The 14838-nt window shown below is 42.3% G+C and overlaps 1 protein-coding gene across 2 annotated transcripts in view; it reads right to left on the reverse strand.

The window, feature by feature from the left end:
* Positions 1-770: 770 nt before the first annotated feature.
* AP1G1 (adaptor related protein complex 1 subunit gamma 1) overlaps positions 771-14838 on the reverse strand; it is a 42732-nt gene continuing 28664 nt past the window's right edge. Inside the window, exons 12-23 of one of the 2 annotated variants that reach the window (XM_086758172.1) lie at positions 12662-12802; positions 11970-12024; positions 10241-10363; positions 9828-9914; positions 9195-9322; positions 8560-8664; positions 7014-7155; positions 6429-6555; positions 5898-5993; positions 5506-5666; positions 4392-4490; positions 771-2010 (exon numbers count right to left, since the gene is read on the reverse strand). In XM_086758172.1, the coding sequence (XP_086614298.1) occupies positions 1909-2010; positions 4392-4490; positions 5506-5666; positions 5898-5993; positions 6429-6555; positions 7014-7155; positions 8560-8664; positions 9195-9322; positions 9828-9914; positions 10241-10363; positions 11970-12024; positions 12662-12802 (1366 nt within the window). In that variant the 3' untranslated portion in view covers positions 771-1908. Of the gene's footprint in view, positions 2011-4391; positions 4491-5505; positions 5667-5897; positions 5994-6428; positions 6556-7013; positions 7156-8559; positions 8665-9194; positions 9323-9827; positions 9918-10240; positions 10364-11969; positions 12025-12661; positions 12803-14838 lie in introns of both variants that reach the window. The other variant, XM_086758173.1, reaches the window with a different exon arrangement.

The following is a 14838-nucleotide window of genomic DNA, read 5'->3' on the forward strand; positions in this document are numbered from 1 at the left end:
CTGTTTAATCAATAAGGCAGCAAAAATGCCCTCCAAGAGAAGCTAGACTTATTCCACTACACAGATGAGCACTTAAGCCAGTGACAGTCAGTCTCACGTTATATTACTTAATGCAGTTAAAACCAAAGCAGAATAAACAACCTTTAGTCGCTTCCTGCTCCTGATTCAAGGACAGAATAAGTCTTCATTTTATTTTCCCTACATACACTGTGCACCACTCTTGCAGTGGTTTCGGCAAGGATCGGAGCCTAGTGTTAGCACTTTTGCAGATGCAAAAAGCTGTGTCTAACATTGCCATCAGTACTGAATGACTGCTATCTGGAAAGCCCTGTAACAGAAATAAAGCAGATGTGTCATCCTTTCTTTTGAGAAAGCACTGAGTTGGAAGCTGGAGTACCTTCAGCTTACCAGTACACTCATGGATGAAGATCTAAGATACATCCTTCCCTCTTCCTCCCTGAAGAGTGCTGAACATCTGAACAGTTTTGTCACACTATGCTTTATGTCCTATAGATCACCACCGTGAGAATTCATGGAACTCTACTACGCTGACAACAGTTCACACTAGGAAGCATAACTGAACACAGCTTTCTGTAAGCTTAGAAGAATACTGGACCTCACATCTTCGGATCCAAATACTCAAAAACGACTGGCTTCCAATCAAAAAGCAGTTTAGTTACTTTCAGTCTGAACCTGAACAAGCACATTTCTCTGAAAGGAGAGCAAGGAGCAAACTACAAGGACCAATTAAGTAACAAAATGGGAAAAGGTCTCTTTAAACCGCACGGTCTTTATTTCAGTGCCAATATTACAGATACAACACAAATATCCCAGTCAGAAGTAACTCAAATGGAATCAAGGGGGTCTACACCAGGCTCTGGAAATTAAATTGGGGAGAAGGTCTGGAATAACTGGGAGGAGCAACTTTGCAGCATAGTCTCTGATGAGTCTCCTTGCAGGAACAGAGCCCTCAAAGATGGATCTACAAAACTGAGTATGTCTTTTCTACCCATAAACCACAACTAATGGGTTAAAAGGCTTTGAAATCATCTGTGATAGAAAAACAGCTGCTCCTTGGATCTCTACATTTTTCATACGTTACCACACTTTCTGGGGAAGTTACAGAAAACTGACTGTGAATCTGCATGGTTGTAGGTATTGATGGAAAGAAAGAAAATTCAAGTGTAAGGTCTTCATTTCCACAGACAGCACCAAAGCAATTTTATCAGCTCTCACCAGCACCTCTTTTCCTGCACTGTCCCAGATTTGCAGATGAACTCCCAAGGCCTAACTTGCTCTTGGTACATATCACATAACTGAGAGGTGACTGTATACAATAATGCACTGAGTAAGCCGTAAGAAGCCTCCAGCCCCTTCAGACATAGGGGATACACAAAGAAAGACGCAGGGCAGCCTGACATTCCCCAAGTTCCCATTCAGAGCCCCATATGAAAGTGCCCGAAGGAATCCAACTAATAATGAATGACAACACGCCTTGCCCACCCCCAGGGGAAAAAGACAACAGAAAGAAGGGGCAGCTGTTCAGTTGCTGCAGAGAGTAAAAAGTTTCCCTGCTAGAAATTCCAGACTTCTCTTCCAGCTAGGCTGTGTTTCTTTGCAGGGGGTGGAGGGGAGAGTAGAAGGGAATGTTGCTTCTGGCTGTGAATGCATGTGAGAGGGTGCACAGTAGCTTCCACAAGCCATGAGCCTCATCAGCAGAGGAGAGGAGATTAGTCTTAACAGATATGCTTCAAAGTCAGCAATCACTTCAGCAAAATTCCTCCTCATCAGCAGGTCTCATCTGTTCCCCATGCCCACGGTGCAGTTTGGGGGATTGCCAAGGATCACAACCTTCTTCCCAGAGTTCTTTTGATTGGGTGGGGTGAGAATAAGAATGGTGCCAGAGCCTCACTGCCAAGACTGAGGGGGGAAGTTGTTGACTTCTGCTAGATCCTGCATTGCTGAGCCCTTGTGATTATATGTCAACTTGATCCTCATACGTAGTTGTTGCTACAAGAGAAAAGGAAAATAAAAACAAACACAAAACAAATTCAGGTCTTCATTAAAGGTCAGCAAATCTCCCCATGTCCAGCTCCCCTCCCTTACCCCATGAATACAAAACACTGACTTTTCCTCACCACAAGAGCTTGCTGGAAGGATGTGCAGGCTAAACTATGACACTGCAGATAAATGCTTAATCTGGGAGGATGCTGATTGGTCACTGTAGTTTCTGATCAGGTACAACCTCTCGGAAAAGCTATAGCTCAGCTTCTACCCACATGTCTCTCTGCACTGGCCCTGCTCTCAGAAGCACTGAAGTCCTTAAATACAAAAATAACTGCCTTAAAATCCCAGTTAACGATGGAAGAAAGCAGGAGGCAGATCTGGACTCCGCTGCTCTGCACTTAGGCTCGCAGGGAGAGGTGTCATTTCCCATACTAGCTGTACACTCTAAGCAGTGGTCTTGAAACTTCAAGTATTGCCTAGCTCAGTAGCCCTGTGAAGAAAATCGCCTAAGAAAGGCTAGAAATAGAGCCTCTAAGAACATTTCCTCCTGCTGTGAGTAAATGATGGAACATCTCAAAAGTTGTTTTACACTCTGTCATCTGGCTGTCATTCAGACACTAGATCGCCCTTCATAATAGCTAGAGCACAGCATGCTCCAGCCAGGTTCCCTTTTCTCCTCACTCTCAGAAAACCCCTTTGTTTCCCAAAAACCTTAAAAGGAAAAGCATGAAATTGGCTATTTCTGGCTCCTTTCCCCATACCTACAGGGAAACGTGCAAAAGGGATAGCAGAGGGAGGAAAGGAAGACAATGACTGCTCCAACCAGCCTCAGGATAATTAAGCTATGCTTTATCACTAGTAGATCAATATAATCACTGTCGGTTATATTTGGTGTTGGTTTGGGAGAGTGGCCATCAGTTTCAAACCAGCAAAATGACACTCCATGTCCAGGTGAACAGACTTTTTTTTTTTTAACAATACTGACAAGACAAACAGCTACCTCCTAAATAGCAAGGCTGTTCCAAGGCTACCTTGTACCTCCCTCACAGTACTCCAGGTAACTACGCTATCTCAGATAGAGTCCTTGCAAAGCTGTACTTTCAGACAGTAGCAGATGCACAAACATCTGAGGTGGAAGAGTCTTAAAACAGCAGGCAAAAGAAGAGGGTAGCAAAATACTATTTTGCACCTCTGTATTCTGAAGTCTTCATAGTCGTTCCGTTGCTCCAACAAGAAAGTATCCCACTATCTATGTGTATTTCACCTTGCGGGGCCCATCTGAGGTGGATCTATTGTGACTTCTGGCACCTTACAGGAAAACACCTAAACCCCCCTAAGTTCAGAAAGTAACTATCAAGGTGACCTCTGAAAGGTGCTCTACAGCACCACAGAGAAATTAATATCAGATGTACACAAGACAAAGAATAATTAGTCTTGTGCCTTAATATAGGCAGAGGGGAGCACACCACAGGGAAATAAGGGGAGATACATGGAAACCACTAAAACTATGCTCTAGGAGACAGTTATTTCAGTGAAATCGGGCTGAGATTTGAGAATTTTTCTAATTTGCACATCAGTCTAGCAGCAACACTTAACATCTAGAGCAGTATGTAAGTGTTAAAATATCTTCAGTTTTTCATAGGTTAAGTTCTTAAATATGGTTAAGATCTTTAAGGGTGTCCCGTAGAGGAAGAAGTACGCGATCTCCATTTTATTTTTCTTTCTGATGCCATTTGAATACTTGCAAAGCCTCTTTAAGGAAGATATGTGGGCCACACCCCTCCCTCCCACAAGCCTGTTGTATCTGTCTTGAAGCCTTCTCTGAAGGCTCTAAAACAAATGGAATCATGATTAAATCACACCTAAAGATACTTTCCATCAACTGTTTCAAATGACACCACTTGAGAAAACAGACAATTTTGTTAAGATTATAGATCAAGCTATTTTTTTGGTGTAACAAACGTTTCAAGTAACACCACTACAGACAGCAAGAACGAACATTAAGTATCTTTATATGGCAAGATATTTGCCTTTCAGACGTCACTTTTACAACACATACAAACACCAGGCTGAGCTCCTCTAGAAAGGCCGTCTAACTTGTTTAACAACCATTCTGATGCAAAATACATTAATGAATTAAAAAAGATAGCAAACCTGTCAATCTGTTTTAGCAATATAACCAAGTAGAAGGCCAAACCTGTGCCCAAGACCTCCCATCTTTTTCATAACTTTTTCCTAACCCTAACCAAGATGACTGTCATTAAAAACACATCATTCACTGCCATCACTCCCTATCTCTCATCAGAGATGCATCCCTAACAGACTGCCACTAAATGCATGATTCCAAGACAATGTCTTTAATAGCTGTTCTTGGAATCACTCACCTTTTGTGGATTCAGGACTTTAATGACCTGTGTGATGGTCCCAGAGTTAAATGCAGGGATGACACTGCTGCTGGGAGACAGGAGCTGCAGCTGGAATGTCTGAAGAAAGGGCAAAGAGAAAACAACTTGATGCTTAATCGGAGTAAGAACGTAAAGAGATTTGTGTGCACTGACAGAAGGCAAGGAAAATCAGGAGCTCAGTTCCTGGCCCTGACAGTATATGTACAGCCACAGTAAAGTCAAATAATCAGTTCAATTCCCTATTCGTAAAGAATAAAATACTCACTGCCCCATCTGCTTTCTACCCAAGTAAGATCCAGGTAGCGCAAATACTAAGGGGTGAGGGCTTTCTGTAGTGTATCAAGACCTGCAGTGATGTGTTGTTTCAAGTGTCACATGCAGAGTAACAGTCAAGACTGCTCAGCACATCTGTAACTACAGGAGGCTCATTCTTTCCCTAATTCCTTTGTACGGCAGGTATTAAACATATCCAAATTAAAGTCAGAGCATTACTAATTCCTAGAAGTGAAACTCCCAGAAGTTCTTCCCAAACTTGAAGAATGTTCCAATCACATCCTGCTTAAATGGTCTGCTCTGCTATAGGTAACATCTGTTTCCCATATTTTGTGCTGCACCTAAGTGCAAGGGAAGACAATTCACTGCTTAAAGGAGGACTGTCACTAACCACCATGTGGGGACTCCTTTAAAATTTTATAAGCAGTTAGCAGCTTCAAAAGATTTCTTTTCATGTATTCATACTTGCAAAGAGCATGGTCTACTTCTTAGAGTAAAGGGAAAGATTAGTATTTTTTTTTTTTTTGACTCAACATTTTTCTGCATGTGGTTTAGCAGCTTTCCTAGAAAGCGGTGATTTTAAACAAGATTTTCTCCAAGCAGAAGTGGTCCAATCTGATAAGAACCAGTGTTCTTCTGCGTTTATAACATTTACTGTCAAACTAAAAAGCGATGACCAAACTGAGCACTAAAAGAACCTGTTAACAGCTCTTAGCCTTGTTTACCATCTTGTAAGGTTCTGCCTACATGAAAGCACCAATCAGGAAGTATTTGCAGCTGGCCCTCAACCTATCACTGTAGTTGCTGTCAGCAGCTCTACCTTTGGTACTGCAGCTTGGAAAACAAAATCTGTCATATCCAGCTCTGTGCTGTTGGAGGCCTGTATCGTGATTACAGTGACGCTAGGGTTGGTGTTTGACCTCTCAAAGGTGAAGTCAATCTTCAGTCCATTCTTGTTGTATGCAGTAATTGAGGGGATTCCTGTAGAAAACAAAAAAGCAGCAGACCTACATAAGCTGGAGATCACTCTCAACATCATGAACGCATTTACTTTACCCCAGACATGAACTCTCCTGAAGATTAAACACATCCCCTCCTCCTGCTCCAGTGTCTGTGCCACACTTCATTCCCAAATCCCCTATTATTTTACCACCCCTTTTTTCCTCTTCTAGTTGGGTGGCACCTTAGGTTAAGGATTTACATGTCCCTGACCTGCAGCAATATCATTGAAGAGAGGCTGTGATGAAAGTCCATCAAGCAGGAACGGAGGCTGTCCTGTCTGGGGTGCAGGGGCAGATACTGGAGAACCTACAAGAAATATTGAAGCATTATTATTTAGCTGTCATGAAATGAAGAGTAAATACTCCTTCTCCAAAGATCAACTGCTGCGTATCATATTTCTTAACACGAAGCTCTACAAGTCTTCTGTGTTGTCATTCTCCCCTTCTCAGCTTTCACTAACAAGGACCGGCTCCTCTTGAGCTAGCAGGCGTTCAAATGGAATTAATTCCTCACATCTCCCAATCCTCTCTGGAAAGGCTCACAGCATTCCCAGGCTGGAGCGTGAAAATGCTCAAGTCTCACCAGCAGGGTCAACTTGTGACTTCACTTCCTGACTCCCCCCGTATGCTAATATGGATCTTGGTAGGAAGACTAGGTCTTGACAGAAAGTGAAGAACTAGCCAGCCCTCATCCCACCCCATGACCAAGAACATAGACTTTTAAGAGATGCAGCCTACTCACCTGTTAGGTTGAGGTCTCCCAGGAGGTCAAGGAGCTCACCACCAGCAGAGGCTGGCTTGCTTGTAGGTGCAGTGGGGATTACAGGTGTTATGTCACTTCCTCCCAACAAGTCCAACAAATCATTTGCCTAATGAGAGAGTGGATGTAATAGTTACATATCCAACTTCCTGCTACTTTCCCTTGCAAATGTAATGGATTCTACTTGCTCTCAGATCAAAGACCAACACAGCTGCTGGCCAGTCAGAGAGGTTCTTAGTTTGGCCATAGTCCCATGCCTCATGAGAGACCTACTTTCCACAGTCCTGAGACCACAGAGATAGAGAAGGAGGGAGTTCGTGCACACAGACAGTTTGGGGGACATACAGCTTCACCCCACCCTGCTCTTGCACTCCTCACAACCATCTCTTCCACAAACCTGTTCTTGACACTACAGCCATCAGAGCAGAGAGATGATGCAATCATCATCAGGCCAGAACTAGCAAAGAGGCAAAGAGGGGAGGGAGATGGTCTCAGCTTGCTGTTGGCAGTGGCTAGTAGTGTGGTCTGACAGGCAGTGCAAACTTGTCCTAGATCAGTTTCTGTTACCTGGCTAGCAGGCTGCAATCCAGAGGGTGGAGGTTTGGTTTCCAGTACCGCTGGCTCTGTCTCTCCGTTGGTCTGTACAATCTCAGTAGGGCCATTTGTGGTGACTTTCTCCATTACGGGCATTCTCTCAAGCAGGGCTGGCCTGAAAGAAGCTGACATAGTTACACTGTGCCATCTTCCTGGATCCCAATTCAAATACTCAGACATTAAAGAGATGATATACACAGGGCAGCCTGCCTTTTCCTTTTAGCTCCAGTGCCAGGGAACTGTAAGACTGCATGACAGCTTGAGGTGGTCACAGGCAATCCCTGGCATTTTGTGCCACTGTAAATACAGTAGTTGACAGCCGAAAGCCAAACAAACCCTCCTGCCCACTTAGAACAAGTGACAAAGTTGGAAAAGTAAATCACCATGCTCTCATTTAGCCAAATTAAGTTTCCAAAGAGATTAAGTTCAGCCCTTGAGAGCACTCTCCTGAAATGATACAGAGACTGAAGAAGAGGCACGGGATACAAAACACTGACGTCAAACCAAAAGCCTAAGAAAACCTGTATAGGGAGAGCTAGTCCATTACACTTGCAGATCAAGCCACAAAGCTTGATCACAAAGCACGTAATAGGGGTAAGCCACACTGTCTACACATATTTTGGGATGAAAAAGTATTCCAGTGCCAATAAACCCAACTATGGGCCACATTTTGGACCTTGAACAAAGTCTTAATGCGCAGAAGCTAATAAACATCGACCTTTACACTCTAATGAACACCAGAATATACTGGGAGGGAAAAAAAGAAACTATGTTCTCCTGTAAAACTGAATGATGTTCACATACCTTTTTCTGAAATGCAACACTTCCCAAAACTATGAATAGCATACACTGCCATCTGATCACCAAACACTGTTGTCTGCAATGGCCAATTCAGATCAAAAGCCCCTTATGCTAGATTTTTCTCAACTCATTCATAAGGCTTCATGTGAAGCCCTAGGCGGCTCACACGACCTAGCTCATTAACGTGACTTTTCCAAGAACAATTTGACTTTCTGTCAGTTGAGATTTTAAAAAGATACTACAAGAAGACAGAGTAAATGTTCTGAAAAACTGAAAAGTATACAGTTGGAAGAATTACTGCAAGTTCAGAGCACAGCTTAGCAGCTCAGGTCAATGGTCTCTGCATGTTTATTCCAAAGACTTTTTAAAATCAGTTCGAATCTAATTACTGTGATAATGCTAGCATGGTAAAAGCTACCTGCTGACACTTACTCAGCTACCAAATTTAAGACTCAACACCTAGAAGTAAAAATTAGTCAAGTTCAAGCTCAAAGGAGGGCAAATGTTTTGGCAGAGAAAGTCTCTGAACACAGAACAATCTCCCAGGATATGTTAAGTTCTTAAAACTCTCACTAACCCTATAGATAAGGGAGAGATTCTAGTTCATCTGTAATCCTACCAAAATCACCAAAGCTCTCAGAGCACATAGTATGGTACACAGGAGTTAAGAATAGATTATAATGATCCTTTTCAAACACCAAAACTCATCAGCACTTACCTCATGTGATCATATTTCTTGAAAAGTGCATTATATTCCACTGCCCTCTGCTGTAGCTCCACATCAATGCTGCTGCCATAGATGGAAACTACCTTCTTAATGCGGCTGTGTGGTGGCAGGGGGGAAACAAATGAAAAAAAAAAAAACCAACCAAAAAAGAAAACACACAAACCACAACATGGAATTAGCAGCAATAAGCAAGGGATTGGCATGTGTGGCCAGAAGACACTATCTGGCCTCTGCTCAACAGGTGTCCTGTTTAATTCATTTAAAACAGTAGTAACTGCTGTTTTCCTGGAGTATCTATGCAACATCCATTTTTGAACTGTCCCTTCATAATAGCCTCAGCAGGTGTTTAGCATACCACCACAAACTATATGATAAGAAAGCTCAGCTACCCATACTGAGGAGCCATCAGTAGGAAATAAGGCTATTTTTCTCTCCTTCATATGAAAAAGGAACCGGAAAGAACAAGTCCTTACTTTCAGTGGACTATCTTCCCCATAAGGGGGTCTTCAAATAGCAACATAGATTAAGTCCCTACACAGCAGAGGACATCCACAGAGAAAACAGTACAAATCAGAGGAAGTCTTCCACCTTGCAAGCAAAGGAGGACTGCATCAATGAGAACTCACTTGACAGTGCAGGTGAACCTTGTGGAAAGCTTCATGATGGCAGTGAGAGCATAGCCTCGTGTAACAGAGGCAGACATATTAGATATCAGGATGCTTTCCAAAATATCAAGAACTTCATCCTCTGTGACCTGAAAAGGTACAGAAAAATTAGGCTAAGACAGAGAGAAGCTTTGCAGCAAGCCTTCCAGGGCACACTGTAAAAACTTCTCTCTTGCTTAATGGTCATGTCATACCTCCTCTGCAACTTTGTGAGCCCATAGCATATGTTCAGAGTATATGAGACACACGTATCTCGGTGGAGATCTTACGATACTAGTTTTAAAATACAGTTTCTGTTCCACACATTGAAGAGTGAGTTTATCACCAAAACACACAGCTAAGACTCTAGCAGATACCCTGCAAGCTAGGTTAGCACTGAAACCATGCTGCTCTGCAAACTGTAGCTGCACTTCTCACAGGGAGTGTTTACGCAGCCAATGTCTGTAGCACGGGAAGGAGATTCCTGTTCAGGCTGCATCATCACCACGGACACCAGTGCTAACTATCTGTTGCAAGCATTCCCCTCACTTAGTCAGCATCAAGCAGCTCCAGCCGCAGCCAGGTATACAGTTGTTGTTCTTTCCCAAGTTATACCTGTATTGGTTCCTCCTCTTCACACTGACCAGACACCAGAAGATCTCCGTACTCTCCTATGCACCAAGAGGCCACTTGCACCAGAGGCTGCTGTTATAAGAAGAAAAATCAGACGCCTCAGAGCTAAACTGATATCTGTATGACAAAGTAAACCACATTTTCCCAGACCAAGCTTAGCCGTCCTTCCAGCCAAGGAAGTTCTCCACAGCAGAACAACAAGCAATATTTGATTCGATCAAGAATTCCGTAAGAGAATTACAGAAAATGAAAAGAATATGAACTTATGGAAGACATGTCTCCTCTGCAATCTGTCCCTTGGAGCTAGACAGCATGATGTTGACTTACCTTGATATGCTTAGTAAACATGTTTACTGCAGTACAAGGAAACTGAAGCTGGTCGTGTTTGGTATTACCTGGGAGTAATCACCAAGGATGGCTTTGTAAAGTCTCTGCACAGTATAGGCATGCATCTCCACACTATTAGTTATTAGCTGAATCAGATTGGGAACAGCATCATCACGAACGTAACTTCCTGCCTGGAAGAACAATTGTGTATTCAAGAGACAAATAAAAGTTGTTAGGTTTCACTATTTGACTTCTCAGAAACATCCAGCGTCTGCTGATATCCTTCACAAAGCCACCTGATGTGCATGGAAATAAAAATCCTCCCCCTTATCCCCAAGCATTTTATGGTTGATTTTGAGCAGGCTCAAACGGGTAGAAGTACAGGACAGTACATTTTCTCAGTGAACTCAACTATAACCAGAGAAATCCGTGCTACAGATATCCTAAAATTGTGAAAAGGATAGAGTGTGGACATAAGAAGTCTGTGCTACAGAAGGAACAAAAAGCAACACAGAAAACTTCTGTTAAATAAAAGGCTTCAAGTCAAAAGACACCCTAGGGACAGAGCACAGCTTATTCAATCGCTTGCTCAAAACCTGACTCTATAACAAATAAGCACAGGAGCCAGGAACTTGCCTGCGTACTACTCTTTGGTTAGCAGATAGGAACATGGAGCTCAGAGGGAAAAGCCCACTTTAAGGCCAAGAAAGTACGTGAGGCAATACACCATCACACAGCTTTGGCACTGAAGGGAAGATGTATACTGTTCAAAACCTGTTCTGTACAGGTACTCTTCTGGCACCGAGAGCAGAGCATGTGAAAAAAAACGGAAATTAAGTGAACCCTATTAGGTCAACTAAAGGAGAATCCACCTAGCCAAAGATGGCTGATGCCATCTTTCTGTGTTCTCTTAAGTCTCCTAAACTGAAAAGGATGTTTATCAGTAAGAGTCTGAGGTAGGTAGTCTCATGAACACAGCTTTATAAATGGTTTCTCTAGCAGCCAAGAGAAGGAAGTTACTTTACCAAAGGGAGTAACCTGAAAGTAATTCTGACAGCCTAAATTCTTAAAAAAAAAAAAAATTAAAAAAAAAAACCAACCAAAATAGCACACAAGCCAGACTCACCTCTTGACGGACTTCTCAAATTTGAACACCCATACTGATAAAAAAAAAAATCATCTCTTCCCACTCCTTCGTCTCAGAGAGCACATGGCCTACCCAAGTTATCAAGGTCTCCTCCCTCTTGTTTGCCAAAACGCTAATCCAGTTCCACCTCAGCTGTGATGTTTATAAAGAATCCATGTCGGTAAAGAGTAATAACTAAACCCAAACAAGAGGACTAGAAAGCTGCTGATACAGTTTCATTTTAAAAACTTTGATAAACTCAACTTAGAATAATTCCAATAAATTGTTCCAGTCTCTCTTTTTGCAAGTCACTTAAGGCTGTGCTCACTCTCCCCTGAAAGCACTGTGTATTGGAATCACAGACAGCACAAGTGCTGTCCTAACTTAGAAGCTCATGTGAGTACTACAATAGAAAAATTCTGTTACACACTGTATTCTTGTGTGTTTCTGAAACCACACATTTCTTCTGAAAAACCACTCAGTCATATTTACTGAGCTTACATATTTCTGACTGCCTGCCTTGGGTCACTACCATGTAAGTACAGTTTCTCTGTGTATTGTAGCATTTGTTATCTGACAGCCTTTGGAGCCATCTCCAACTTGATGATGAGTAACTTCCTACAGAATTAAAAATTTTTATGTAGTCACACACGAGAGGCAATTTCACTTACCGTTGTTAATACTCTCATAATTGTGTCTATGTGCCAGCGTTTGGAAGGAGCATATCTGACAAAATTAAGAAAACAAGTTATAGCAATAACTGCTAGCTTTCAACACCAGCAAGAAACTCATCATCATCATCAGAATCTCCCCATTCAGTTACTTCCCAGCCCACTGTTTCCTGAGCTCAGGACACCAACAAAACACACACAAGAAAACTCCACAAAACAAAACACCAGACATTTAACATTCTTTGCCTTTTTCGTATTAATGTCGACATTGGAAAGCTGAATGAACATACAAGTCAGTAGAATACAGCAGTCATACCTTGCACATACCACACTTCAAAGTCAGGCTGCCTGATTACAATGGCTCATCAGTAATGAGATCCCCTCACTTGTACAACTAAGCAGAGAGAATCTGTGTGTGGAGAGGGGGCAGGGCCAGGATGTCAGCACAGTTCCAAAGTGCAGCAGAAATCAATATACTAGACTGGTTTAGTGATATGAGGACTATTCAAAACTAGTGTGTACTGTTCCTCAGAGTGGGTTAAAACTGACAAACCACACAGAGATCAGCAAATGGAGAAGAACTGATCAACATATTCTCTCCTGGGGGTGAGGAGGGGGAGGAACACCACACAAAATTGTCATAATTCTGAAGATGTACAGAAAAATTAATAGCAAGTAAATTGACTCCATACTTTTCAGCTGCAAGAAATATTCCAGATGCACAGTCTGCCTTGAACTCTGGTTCACAGGAATCTAGGAAATACAGCAACTCCTTCATCATTCCACGGACATTGTTCCCATTAACAAGAGCAAAACTCAGTTCCATTGCACGCCTAGGACAAGAGATAGAAAACCAATATGGTATCTTCAGCTAGTGAAGTGAAAACAAACCAAACTGAAAACCACCAAACCCAAGTCCAGCTACTTAAATGCACTTACCTTTTAATTAAGAAAAGTGCAATATTTATCAATCCTGTGACAACAGCCTTCCCCATTAAATGTACCAGTATTTTCCTGTTCATGGGCAGACAATAAATACCCACCCATAAAAAACCTAAGGGGGAGTGGGGGTATGGAGCGCTCTAGAAACAGCTATCCAGATGTCTATCTAAGGTTAGAAATATCTTTCAGCAACCAGGGTCCATCAGCGTTAAGGTCTGACTGTTCAATTATTTGTAATCATACAGAATCATAGAAAGGTTTGGGTGGGAAGGGACCTTTAAAGCCCATCTAGTCCAGCCCCCCTGCCAGGAGCAGGGACATCTCCAACCAGATCAGGTTGCTCAGAGCCTCGGCCAACCTGGCCTTGAAAGTTTCCAGGGATGGGGCATTGACCACCTCCGTGGGCAACCTGGGACAGTGTTCTACCACCCTTAGTGTAAAAAATTTTTTCCTAATATCTAATCTGAATCTACCTCCCTCTATTTTGAAACCGTTACCCCTCGTCCTATCGCAACAGGGCCTGCTGAAGAGTTTCTCCCCGTCTGTCCTGCAGGCCCCCCTTTAGGCACTGGGAGCCGCTCTAAGGTCTCCCCAGAGCCTCCTCTTCTCCAGGCTGAACAGCCCCAGCTCTTCTCAGCCTGTCCCCACAGGAGAGGTGCATGCTGGTCATTCCTGACACACAACTGCAATAAGCCAGTAATCCATGCTACAAGACACTTTCTCCAGCTTCAGGGGTCCAAAAGAGACCTGTTTCAATTTCCATAGAGATTCAAATTCAGCAGAGATTTAAAATATTAACTGATAAGCTTTATTGTATCCTGTCAGATAGGCCCTGTAAGATTTCTAGAACCCCAAATTACCCTGGTTCTCTTTTCAGAACCCATTTTCCCCGGCTCAAGCCAACACCACAACTAGACAGAGTACTGGCTCTTTGCTGTTCCTTCTTGTGTACAGAGAGGTCAGAGGCTAGTCCTTAGCTCTTTTATTTGAAGCTTCTGTAGTTCATTTTAGCACAGCTTTCCCATTCTTCTGACATTTTTTGAAGACTACCTTCAAACGTGAATGATTTCTGTACAACACTGGCAATTAGTTATGTTAAAATGCCTTAAAACAATGCATTGAAACAGCCTCAATAAACAACCCTGACTATTCTTTAAAACTGAGCATTCGGTATCATCTAGAACCCAAACCTCCAAGTTGTGTCCTCTTCATACTATTAAGAACTGTCACTGAGACAGCCTACGAGAAAACAAGAAAGATCCTCACAGCATACAAAAAAAACTCCCTCCCCCATTTCAATTATCTTTTCAAATAATCTGGATAGCTGCTGAACTACTTAATGTGTACAGCAATTTTCTACTGCTTGTTGCGCAACAGATTACGTCCAGAATTATGCCAAAAGGCCTAAAATCCAATTTGTAATATACACTTTCTTCAAATAGATCAGACTTGAATGTGTGTTTAACTCCAACAATTTTCATAAGATTCATAACATCAAGGGGCGTGAGTTATGCTGTCATCCTTTCATATATTTACTGGCAGCAAACCCATAAGCAGTCCCACTGATTCTGTCTTCCTCCACTGTCAAGCTTGCCAACCTGCCACTACATGGACACAATTATTTTTTCTGATCACTTAGTATTTTCCCAATGTTCATGAAATATCAACAACTTAGACCAGGCACATTACCCAATCCAATGGTATTGGGCACAAGCTATTTTTTCTCAAGAATCTGAAAACATCTAGACAGCACTGCTTCTCAACACCTCCCTAATTATTGTAGTAAGAAGGATTTCTACGGAATTCTGAACTGTAAATGTGTTATTTTGCTTTTAACCCAACCTAGAAAACACAGTGGTGTTCAAAACTAGGGTGGAAATACATAAGTAAATCATTCATTTTTATCATTTAGATCTGTGGCTGAAGA

The sequence above is a fragment of the Chlamydotis macqueenii genome, chromosome 13 (genome assembly GCF_036417535.1).
Source record: "Chlamydotis macqueenii isolate bChlMac1 chromosome 13, bChlMac1.mat, whole genome shotgun sequence".
Classification (NCBI taxonomy): domain Eukaryota; kingdom Metazoa; phylum Chordata; class Aves; order Otidiformes; family Otididae; genus Chlamydotis; species Chlamydotis macqueenii.